At 40.6% G+C, this 12147-nt stretch overlaps 1 protein-coding gene across 8 annotated transcripts in view; it reads left to right on the forward strand.

The window, feature by feature from the left end:
* Nucleotides 1-12147, forward strand: part of ARMC3 (armadillo repeat containing 3) — a 102360-nt gene that overhangs the window by 60629 nt on the left and 29584 nt on the right. For 6 of the 8 annotated variants that reach the window (XM_012188319.4, XM_027976606.3, XM_060397336.1 and 3 more), the window contains 5 exons: nucleotides 2127-2263; nucleotides 3068-3236; nucleotides 5847-5947; nucleotides 6576-6677; nucleotides 7059-7166. In XM_012188319.4, the coding sequence (XP_012043709.1) occupies nucleotides 2127-2263; nucleotides 3068-3236; nucleotides 5847-5947; nucleotides 6576-6677; nucleotides 7059-7166 (617 nt within the window). The remainder of the gene's footprint in view (nucleotides 1-2126; nucleotides 2264-3067; nucleotides 3237-5846; nucleotides 5948-6575; nucleotides 6678-7058; nucleotides 7167-12147) is intronic. The other 2 variants (XM_004014222.5, XM_060397335.1) reach the window with 1 other exon arrangement.

Genomic DNA, 12147 nt, shown 5'->3' on the forward strand with positions numbered 1-12147 from the left:
TGTTGAATGAATGAGTGGATGAATAAATGAATGGAGGAATGAGTGGAGAAATTCATAAATGAGTTAGATATCTGCCAAAAGAGCACATGGAGTCAGATTGCAACCTTGTATTATACTCAGAAATAAAGATGTTCAGAAATGTGGCTTACTAAGCATGAGATGCTTCAAGTAAACTTCAAAGCTGCCCAAGTTACTCGTGCTAATGTGTGATCTCCGTCAGAGCCCCTGTGTTTGAGAAGAACATGATTGGAAGTGGATCATGTCTCATAAGGGCTTCTGTTTTCAAATACTATACAGAGACACCTGTAGAATATTCTTTTGTCCTCCAGGCTTAGATAGCACACTATTACATTTCAGACAGGGAGACAAGCGCTCTGTCAAATCTTCCCCCCCCTCCCCGATTTGAATAATTTTATACATGAGTGATTCCTTTTAGTAGTGCAATTAGTGTAGTTCTCCCCGATTCTCTTCTTGTTCTTTTTCTTTTTCACTCCTTGAAGAAATATGAATGATAAAATGGGTCTTCCTCTGGAGAACTGCTTCAGCATTGCCTTGGCCACACGGCTGGCTTGGTCACAGTGTCTGGTGCCACGGGTGCCACTTGCCTGCACTGGTTACTCCTGCCCGGCTTTGGAGACCATGTCTGTTTTCTATTGCTGCCATAAGAATGACCACAACTGAGCAGCTTAAAGCAATTGTTGTTGTTGTTCAGTCGCTAAGTCGTGTCTGAGTCTTTGCCACCCTGTGGACTGCAGCATGCCAGGCTCCTCTGTATTTCACTATCTCCCGGAGTTTGCTCGAATTCTTGTCCACTGCATCAGTGATGCTATCTAACCATGATGCTATCTAACCATCTCATCCTCTGCTGCCTTATTCTCCTTTTGCCTTCAATCCTTCCCAGCATCAGGGTCTTTTCCAGTGAGTCAGCTGTTCGTATCAGGTGGCCAGATACAATTCTGTTATCTCACAGTTGGGAGGTCAGAAGTCTGAAAATGGGTCTTATGGGTTAATGTTAGGATATTAACAGAGCTCTGATCCTTCTGGAGACTTGACAGGACTGTTTCCTGACGCTTTCTAGCTTTGACCATCCACCTGCATTTCTTGGCTGTGGCCTCTTCCTCTATCTTCCAAGCAGATTACTATAATATCTGTTTCTACAAATTTCCTTTCCCTACTCCTCACACTCTCATCTCCCTCTTCTTATAAGGGCCCTTGTAATTAAATTAGGGCCACTTGATAACCCAGGACAATCTTCCTATCTTCAAATCCCTAACTTAAGCACATCTGCCAGAACCCTCCAGCGTACAAGGGCATCTCTGGGAGCCCATGCTTCTGTCCACTACAGGGCCAGATGCACCAGCAGTGGTGAGGAGCAGAGCAAACGAACGTGGGACACTGCACTGTAGGGGAAGGAGGACAGGTTCTTTGCCCCATCTCCTCCCTAAGGGTGCGGGGGACACATGTATACCTGTGGCCTATTCATGTTGTTGTATGGCAAAATGGCTTTCACAGTATCATAATTATTCTCCAAATAAAAGAAATTATTTTTTAATATCCATTCTTTAATTATTTATTTAGTTGGCTTTGGACTTCCCTGGTGGCTCAGACAGTAAAGCGTCTGCCTATGAGGCAGGAGACCCAGGTTGGATCCGTGGGCCAGGAAGATCCCCTGGAGAAGGAAATGGCAACCCACTCCAGTACCCTTGCCTGGAAAATCCCATGGAGGAGGAGAGTAGTAGGCTACAGTCCATGGGGTCGCAGAGTCAGACAAGGCTGAGCGACTTCACTTTCACTTTCGTTGCAGCATGTGGGATCTAGTTCCCTAACCAGGAACCAAACCCAGGCCCCCTGCATTGGGAGCACAAAATCTTAGCCACAGGACCACCAGGAAAGTCCCTCCCTCAATTACTTTACTGTGGCCTCTTGATTTTGAACAGAAAACTGGGCTCTTAAGGTTTTTGCAATCGATTATTTACCCCTGAATTTAATAAGTCTAAATGTGGACACATCCTAAAATGTTTTTACATACTCAACACCCTTTTAACAATCAAATAATAAAGTTTTCTTAAGCATAAATGTTTATGTTCTATACTCTTAATGTGTAAAATTCTGGTTTCTACTTCTAGCTGAGAAATGCAGGTGGGCTGGAGCCGCTGGTAGAGCTCCTGCGCTCCAAGAATGAGGAGGTCCGGAGGAACGCCAGCTGGGCCGTGATGGTCTGTGCTGGGGACGAGCCCATGGCGGTGGAGTTGTGCAGGCTCGGGTGGGTGGCGTGGCCTGGAGGGTCTGGCTCAGATCAAGGACACATACTTTCTTCAGGCCGGAGGAAGGTCCAACAGTTTCCATGCCCATGCTCAGGCTGCTGGGCGTCATTCAGAAGCTCTGTGGGTCACAGTCCCTCTGAAGGGACCACCTGCAGAAGCGGGGTCCTAGACCTCCCTCACCACCTCCGCAAAATCATCTTCAATGTCTTCTTTTCCACTTTTTCATCTCGATGAATGCTCCTCTTTCACTTTCCCCTGGTTTGCTCTCTTAACTTTCAAGACTGAATTTAAACAGTCAAGCCATGACTGTCATCTGTCTTTTTCTGTCCCCCCAAACTTTTCCACTACAGTTATGCCTTTAAGCAGCTTCACCGCATTGGTTCTCCTTACCAACAGCCTATGAGTCACTTGCCTTTAGCACCACAGTCAGTAGGGTTTTAAGGTTCCACAGACAAGTTTATATTATTTCTAACCATTTTTCTTCTTTGCATATATCACCTGGTTAGCTGAAAAAAACTGGAATCCAATACTGATTTTTGCTTTAAATGAATAATGTTTTTCTTCTGAAAGTGTATTTTTCAAATTTTTTGAATGTAAGTTACCACATGGTATATATGTTCTCAAAAAGGGCAGATTTGTCTTTATAATTCTGTCAGGATTAGTTTATCTAAATGGGTGGGATGGTTTTAACCTTTCCATCCCAGTTCTTCAACTCAGGATCTTAGTGTGAGGTACATAAATGGGAACTTAATGTTAGATTGCTTATATAAGGCAAATAATGTCATTTTTGCTTTTATTGACAGGGCTTTAGAAATCCTTGAAGAAATTAATGTATCAGTAAGTCGAAAAAATAAATTCAGTGAGGCCGCTTATAACAAACTGCTCAACAACTACCTGTCTCTGAAATACAGTCAGACTGGCTATTTGTCATCAAGTAACATAATTAGTGATGGATTCTATGATTATGGTCGGGTAAGTGACAGCACTAATTTGTATTTTAGCATATAGTGATCAGTTCTTTCATCATGATGCCATTACATTGCAATTTTATACCACCTGACATAATTTTTATTTTTATAGACAGAAACTTGGGAATCAGAAGTTCATCCTTAAACTTTGTCTGGCTATAAGATTTTGCATTTGTGTACAGTTTTAACTAGATTTTAATTACTTGTACTTAAATTAGCTTGCTAATGCTAGTCTCAAGTTTCAGAGAAAATAAAAAAGAATCAGCTTCTTTTATATTGCTTCTAGGGCTCTGTGTCAATTATAATGTTAACAATAGAAATATAAGTCTTCATTTTATTAATTGTAATCTCACTGAAATAAGCCATATTGAAATACTGAATTATAACATGTAATGCAGAATAATATTATTTTTTACTTAGCTGCATTTATGATTATGATTTCAGTTCAGTGTTAATGTTGAAAGAAATGGGAAGCTAAACATTAGAATCTTGAAGAGTTTTTGACATTACTGTCTATATCAGCATTTTCTACTTCTGGAAGCCAAAAGCAGTAAGGAAAATGGAGAAATTTTTAAAAACCTACAAATCCCATTTTAGGCAGGAGTAGGAAACAAGTATGATCTGCAGATTTCAAACATTTAAAAGTCCCTGGGATCAAGCAGAAGCTATATGGAAGGAAGAATGAGAAAGGGGGAAAAGCACAGAGACAGATAGGAGTGGTAGCTGATCTCAGAGAGCACCATCCAGACTCCATGCTTCCTGAGGGGATGGACAACTCAGACGTTCAAAAATCGTGTGCTTGGTTTGCCAGGGGCTGGGTGGACAGGCCCTGGGGAACTGGGATCAGCAGGGCTGGTGGCAGCAACCTTCTTGGATCAATTTGGTTCAAAGAAGCAGAGGACACAGGGTTGTAAAAGAATCACAGCTAATTAAGCCATATTTGCAGGAAATGCTATATCATGGTAACAGAATTAGAGACATTTTGAGTCATCAGAACAGCTAGCCTAACACTTTATCTCTTCCTTCTGCTTTTCCCGGCACTGCCACCACCATACCCTCCAGAACACACACAAACCACTGAGAAATTACAGCTCTCATTCAATGATGAGTAATTTTAAAAGAACAAGTGCCACACTATTAGTACAAAGATGCTTTAAGAAAAATGAGGGAAAGAGCAGAAAAACCACCAAAGAGCACTTGTTGGAAAAATGTTGCCATGGAACAGGTGAAAAACTGCGGCAAATATGTGTGTTCATGAGTTTAAAAAACAACAACAAAAAACCCCCAAAACTTAATGAGACAATTTCTTTATGAAGGAGAACTCTCTGATTCAGCGGTTCTCACTCTTTTTGGGATCAAGGACCAATTTCTCGGAAGACAGTTTGTCCACAGACCAGGGATAGGGGAGGATGGCTTGGGGATGATTCAAGGGCATGACATTTATTGTGCACATTATTTCTAATCTAATGCCACCGCTGATCTAACAGAGGATGCTGGTCCACAGCCCAGGAGGTTGGGAACCCCTGCTCTGATTAATTCTAAATTGTTTCTGACATTTTAGTCTTTAAATATGTCAGTGAACAAATGAGACAAAGATCTTTTCTCCCATGGTACCAGTGAGAGGAAACAGATAATAAACAGTAAATCTCACAAATTGTATCACATGATTGAAGTGAGAACCACTATAGTGGCTGGGGAGGAGAGCAAAGAAGGAGGACCAAGGGGCTCTATCATGCTGAGGATCCTGGGGTTTACAGCCATAATTTGGCATTGAGGTCAGGTAGCCCCACTGAAAGGTCAACATCCAAGTGAAAATTTGAAGGAGGTGAGGGACTTAGCTGTGGAGAAGGAGTTTTATAGGTGGAGGTGCAGAAAGCATGAGGAGTAAACACAGTTGGCACATTTAAGGAAACAGCAAAGTCAGTGTAGCCTGAGCTGAGTCAAGCAGGGGTGGAATAATAGACCAAGTCACAGAGGCAGGAGCTCATGATGGGCTTGTAGATCATTGCAAAGACGTGGGCCTTTACTCTGAATGAAATGGGTAAATACAGCAGAGTTCTGGACAGAAGAATGACATGCTCTGTCTTACTTTAAAAGGATCATGACTAAGAGAATTATCTATTACTTGATTAGAAAAGGACCTCACAAGGTGATCTGGTCTAAACCTTTTCACCAGGCTGATAAATTGCTAGGGCTTCATCTAGTTGGCTTTTAGTCATCCTCACAACATTTTTTGGTGATCTGTAGAGTAATTAGTTACTGTTACAGACAATAAACTCTCCCTTATATATGTGGGTGGATTTTCAAACTCAAATACTTCCACGAGCCAGTCTGATCATTATGGTGTGAAACAGCTGAGTATTAAGCTACAGAGACTTGCAGGGCTGGGGTGAGGAGCGGAGGGTGCTGGAGAGTATATTTTGCCCAAAGACAAGACATCCACAAGCTTCAGATTCCTATTTCTACGTGTGTGTCTGTGTGTGTGTGTGTGTGTGTGTGTGTGTGTGTGTGAAATTAGATACTTGAAATAATTGAGAACCTATTATATCAATATACTTTTTAAAAATATATAACCCATGCAGAGATTACTTTTCAATTCTTAAACTACCTACAGATAAATCCTGGCACCAAACTTTTGCCTTTGAAGGATCTCTGCTTACAAGAACCAAGTGACCAACGTGCTATACTCTTAATTAACAGTAGATCTTCTGATGTGTGAGTCTTTGGGGGGAGCAGGGATATGGGGAAGCAAAATTTTTGTCTATCATCATGTGAATACATAAAGGTGCCCAATATGGTACCTTTTATCCCTTCCTCTGTCTAGCACCACCATGAAAGTAAATACTGGTCTGTAAATTCATAGCCTAACATAGTAAAGACCACGGAATAGTCACCACCATAGTTTTTCCTTTTACTCCACATTACCACTCAATTCCACATGTATTTCTGCAGTCAGGGATTCTTACCCTTCTGGCAACATCAAGTAACTGAAGAAGGTATAAACAGAGAGGAGCAAACCAAGATGAATTATGTTTACAGATCTCCAGAACTAGATGCAAGAATAGCACTGATGCCCAATTTTTCTAATAAAATAAAAAACAGTAGAAGCTATACATTTTATGTGGCACATCTTAAAAACTATTTCCAGTTCTAGGTCATGAAAAGCTTTATAGTATTCATTCTATCTTTTCTTCACTTCTCCTTTATGCTATTAAAATAATGTGTCACTGTTAAAAGTCAGCTCCAAATATGATTTTTCAGAAAAAAATCTATTTTGTAGGACAAAGTTAATGTTGACAAATTATTTTAATTTGTACATAATTTCAAATATGTAAAATTTTAGTTCTCCACCTCCATCTACGGAAGATAAGTCATCAGACGTTGGTTATGGACGAAGTATTTCTTCTTCATCTTCTTTAAGAAGAGCAAGTAAAGAAAAGACCAAGTAAGAAAATGATGTTTTGTCTACACTCAAATCATTCTCTCCCTGAATTTGGGAGTAAAAAGGAAACTTAGATTTTAGGTTTTGGCAGCTTAATTTTTATTCTTCTGACAGTCGCACAATTTCAGGATGAAAACCAGGAAAACTGGCTTGACATTCTGTCTGCTGTGAACCCATGACTCATGGTCTATGATCAGGCTTCACACCCTTATCTGCAGGTGGAATAATGCCTGGTGCCCTATTTCTTCTCGTTGATTGGAATCAAAACATAAAATGGAAGTGAAAATGCCTTATAACCTATGAAATGTCTTGCAAATGTAGCATATTGTTCTTTTCATATGATTGACATTGGTCGTGGCTTTGTCAAATGACAAAAGAAAATAGTTTTCATTTTAGTGCTGGATTTGGATCTCCCACTGAAGAGAAATCAGAACCTGCTTCGGGACGCAATACAGCTGTTAGCAAAAGCACCACTAAAGAGAAAGGATCAAGGTAGGAAACACCTTACTGTAGTCTTCTAACTGTAATCCCATCAAGTTTTAATTACAGACAGAGTTGGGGAAAGAGAAGGGCGGCTTTTAACTAGGAAGCTCTTCTCATGGGATAAGATATAGAACTAAGCAGGACTCACAAAGTGTAATTAAAATTACCTTTATTTGTCTCTCTTGTTGTCTCTTTAAAACTTACCCAGAGGGAGTTTCTTCTCCTGCCTCTGGGTGAGAACTCAGGGCACTCTGACCCCTGTAAAGTCCTACAGTCACTTTAATTCACAAATCACAATGCAAATAGCAGTCTCCAGTCAGCCCTTTAAAAGTCTAGCCATGTGTAGGAATCAACCGAAAATGAACATTTCCACCCTCCCCTGGTGGCTGCCTTTGCAGGTGGTGAGCTAGTGACTGGAGTGTAAGCCTTTCCTTACCCCTGCCTTGTACTTCCATGTCCCCTTCCCATCTTGCTCACAGAAACCTGTGACCCTTCAAGAAGCAATGAGAAGAGGGAAAGGAAACAGGACCACATTCTTGACTTGGCTGGAACCATTATAATATGGTTCCATGTATTTTTAAATGCTGTCTATGAACAAAGCTAGTGGAGGTGATGGAATTAAAGTGCTGCACTCAATATGCCAGAAAATTTGGAAAACTCAGCAGTGGCCACAGGACTGGAAAAGATCAGCCTTCATTCCAATCCCAAAGAAAGGCAATGCCAAAGAATGCTCAAACTCCCGCACATTGCACTCATCTCACACGCTAGTAAAGTACTGCTCAAAATTCTCCAGACCAGGCTTCAACAGTACATGAACCGTGAACTTCCAGATGTTCAAGCTGGATTTAGAAAAGGTAGAGGAACCAGAGATCAAATTGCCAACATCCGTTGGATCATCAAAAAAGCAAGAGAGTTCCAGAAAAACGTCTATTTCTGCTTTATTGACTATGTCAAAGCTTTTAACTGTGGATCACAACAAACTGGAAAATTCTTCAAGAGATGGGAAGAGATGGGACCACCTGACCTGCCTCCTGAGAAATCTGTATGCAGGTCAGGAAGCAACAGTTAGAAATGGACATGGAACAACAGACTGGTTCCAAATAGGGAAAGGAGTACAACAAGGCTGTATATTGTCACCCTGCTTATTTAACATATGCAGAGTACATCATGAGAAACACTGGGCTGGAAGAAGCACAAGCTGGAATCAAGATTGCCAGGAGAAATATCAATAACCTCAGATATGCAGATGACACCACCCTTATGGCAGAAAGCAAAGAAGAACTAAAGAGCCTCTTGATGAAAGTAAAAGAGGAGAGTGAAAAAGTTGGCTTAAAACTCAACATTCAGAAAACTAAGATCATAGCATCGTGTTCCATTACTTCATGGCAAATAGATGGGGAAACAGTGGGAACAGTGACAGACTATTTTTTTGGGCTCCGAAGTCACTGCAGATGGTGACTGCAGCCATGAAATTAAAAGACGCTCCTTGGAAGGAAAGTTATGACCAACCTAGACAGCATATTAAAAAGCAGAGACATTACTTTGTCAACAAAGGTCCATCTAGTCAAAGCTATGGTTTTTCTAGTAGTCATGTATGGATATGAGAGTTGGACTATAAAGAAGCCTGAGCACTGAAGACCTGATGCTTTTGAACTGTGGTGTTGGAAAAGACTGAGAGTCTCTTGGACTGCAAGGAGATCCAACCAGTCCATCCTAAAGGAGGTCAGTCCTGAATATTCATTGGAAGGACTGATGCTGAAGCTGAAACTCCAATACTTTGGCCACCTGATGCGAATAACTGATTCGTTTGAAAAGACCCTGATGCTGGGAAAGATTGAAGGTGGGAGGAGAAGGGGACGACAGAGGATGAGATGGTTGGATAGCATCACCGACTCAATGGACATAAATTTGAGTAAACTCCAGGAGTTGGGGATGGACCGGGAGGGCTGGTGTGCTGCAGCCCATGGGGTTGCAAAGAGTCGGACATGACTGAGTGACTGAACTGACTGACTGACCTGTTGACATATTTTTATGCATATTCTTTCTCATGTGAGCTCTTTCCTGAATTCTTCAGAAAACCACTCAGAACTCCTGCCCCACTCCATGACCCTTCAATTAGAGCTGGCTTAAGCCCTTCAGAACCACTGGGGTGCTGGAGGCTATTTGGTGCAGACACAAACACTTGAGCATCTACCTTCTAAACCAAGACTGTCCCCTAAGGTCTCCTAAGGAACTGTCTGCCTCCCTGCGCAGACCTCAGAGCTTTGTTTCCAATTTCTGCCTTTGCTTCCTCTGTCAGCCTCTCTGGCTCACTGCTCTGGTCTCTGCTGCTGATCTGCTCCTGCTGTCCCAGCCCTCATCGTTTTTGCCTGCCCGTCACCTCCCCACCTCTTCCGTTTCCTTTCTCTCCTCTCTCTACTTCTCTTGCTTCTCCTCCACTGGACTGAGAGCACCTGGAGGACAAGAACATGTTCTAACTCAAATAATTTCTCTTTCCATCCCCAGTATTTAGTACAGTGCTTGGTTAGCATACCTAAGGCATTCGTGTTTATTCAAGAGAATAGAAACGTGAACTTTTTCAGGAAAAGGTCCACACTTAGAAACTGTGTCTCCTGAACACATAGGTTCTCTCTGGCTGAATTCACTCATCAGTAAAATGGAGGGAAAAAACCCTGCAGTGTGTTGTTCCTCATAGTATGTTGAGAGATTAAATGAGTTAAGAAACATAATGTAAAGGGCTTAGAGCAGAGCCCAGCCCAGAGTAAACACTCAACAAATGTTAGTACTGCTGGATGAACCAGTTGCAAGGAGCCCAAACCCACTCCAGCCTTGTAGGGATGAGAAGAACCCCCCAAATCCAGCACATGAAAGAGGCTGGGAGTTAAGTCAATAACAGTAGGGTCTGCTCGTCTCTCTCCCTCTCTTTCTCTCTCTACCTGCACAGTGCCTTTTTGCAATTGCTTTGTTATCTACCTTGACTTTCTTTTGATTACCACCTCACCCATAACTGTAGCTTATATGTGACTCCGATTTGCCATGGGATCAAACCTGGCCCCAGTTCCAAGACCGTCTTTTAATTCTAAAGCATAACAACGATCAGGTACAGTCTGTATCTCTTCTGTGTATTTGTGAGGGAGGCCTTCTTAACATCACATGCTTGACAGGACATTGACTGGCTCTGAGGCAGGTGTCTCCCCACGGTCTCCCCAACTGCGGTCCTGGGGAAGAATACACCTGGCTTATTTAAGTGATCAGTGTGTGTTCAGGCTCTTTACCCCTTCTTAGCCCTTGGTCCACTAGGGGATAGACTGGTTATAATCTTGTTGTTTATCTTTCATGATTTATTTTGTTGTTTATCTTTTTTTGTCTCTCATCTTGTGACTGTTAAAACTTTGGACCCCTAGAAATAGAGTAAAATATTTTAACTCTGCTCATCTGAAAATGTCACAGAGAATATTATCATATTGACAAAAAGAGACTGAGCAACACTGGCGAAGAATCACGAAACACAGGCTCAGAAACTGGTGAAGTTTTGAAAGGGAGCGGAAAGAAGAAATGGGAGACAGCTGTGTGTGAGGTGCCGGACAAGGAAAGTGAAAACCTGGATTTCCTTTTCCTGATGAATACTATTATCATATAAATTAAAATCACTGAGCAAGAGACTCTCATTCGGTCACCAGCCACCATCTTATTTCTGTTTTCAGAGGTTTTAATTGCATTCTGTTTTATAGTGCAACACTCCTAGGAGAGGTGATTAATTTATTTCTTGTTTATTCAGACACCCTCTCAATACTTACCTAGGTTTCACTGAAACCAACATGTCTAATGCCCTCCAAAGCTTTTCCTTGTAAAGATCATTCTCCTTACGTTAAATATTTACTATACCTATTCATGAAAGGAATTATAAGTTCTATCTATACTATATTTTTTATTCAGACTGGTTTTCGTAAATATTTAATTTGATTGCACGTGAGTTTATTATACACACTTAAAAGCATGTTCTTCTGTCTCCATATAGAAGGATATGAAATGCATATCCTTCCAGTCTGTTCATCTTCGGCAACTTTTAGATCTTTACAGCCTATAAACTTTAACATTTCTGGTACTTAAATCATTTTGATTCCCATCACAGTGACGTCCTAAAACATTTTTGTTCTAAAATAATTTCCCTCAGAAAACTGGACGTGCATAAGAATGAAACTGAACAACTATCTTATACCATAAACAGAAATTAACTCAGCATGTAAGACCTAAAGCCCTAAAACACCTAGAAAAAGACTTAGATGATAAGCTATTTACTTCAGCCTTGGCAATAAGTTTTTAGATTTAACTTAAAAAGCAAAGGCAAAAAAAAAAAAATAATAATAATAAACACCTGGGACTACACCAGACTAAAAAGTTTCGGCATAGCAAAGGAAACCATCAACAAAATGAAAAGGTAACCTACTAAACGGAAGAAAGCATATGCAAATCATATATCCAATAAAAGGTTAATATACAAAATATACAAAGAATTCATAAAACTCAGTAACAAAAACAAATAAGTAAAACAATGTGACTTTAAGAGAGCAGAAGATTTGAATAGACATTTTTTCCAAAAAGGAAATGTAGTTGGCCAATAGGCATGTAAAAAGATGCTCAATGTCACTAATCATCAAAATATTGAATTAGAAAATATAAAACATTTTTTTAGTATTTGTTATGATTAGAGTTTTGTGTAATCCTCCAATAGCAGCTAATTGGATTATTTTTGTATTTTTTTTCCCCTCCAAATTAAAGAGAAAACTCAAATGGTCTTGAGTTGATCTCCCTTGCCCCCCATGCTTCAAATAATACTTAAAGGTAATTCCCACCCCTAATTTACTGCTAGTGGAACAGAATACTCCCTATTTATGAATACATAATTTAGGAGATCTACCTGTCTACACTAGCCTAGTTCCAGTTGGGGACTTTCAAATATATAATCATGGCTAAAATTTATTATAGCAAA

This window comes from Ovis aries, chromosome 13 (assembly GCF_016772045.2).
Source record: "Ovis aries strain OAR_USU_Benz2616 breed Rambouillet chromosome 13, ARS-UI_Ramb_v3.0, whole genome shotgun sequence".
In the NCBI taxonomy this organism is placed as follows: domain Eukaryota; kingdom Metazoa; phylum Chordata; class Mammalia; order Artiodactyla; family Bovidae; genus Ovis; species Ovis aries.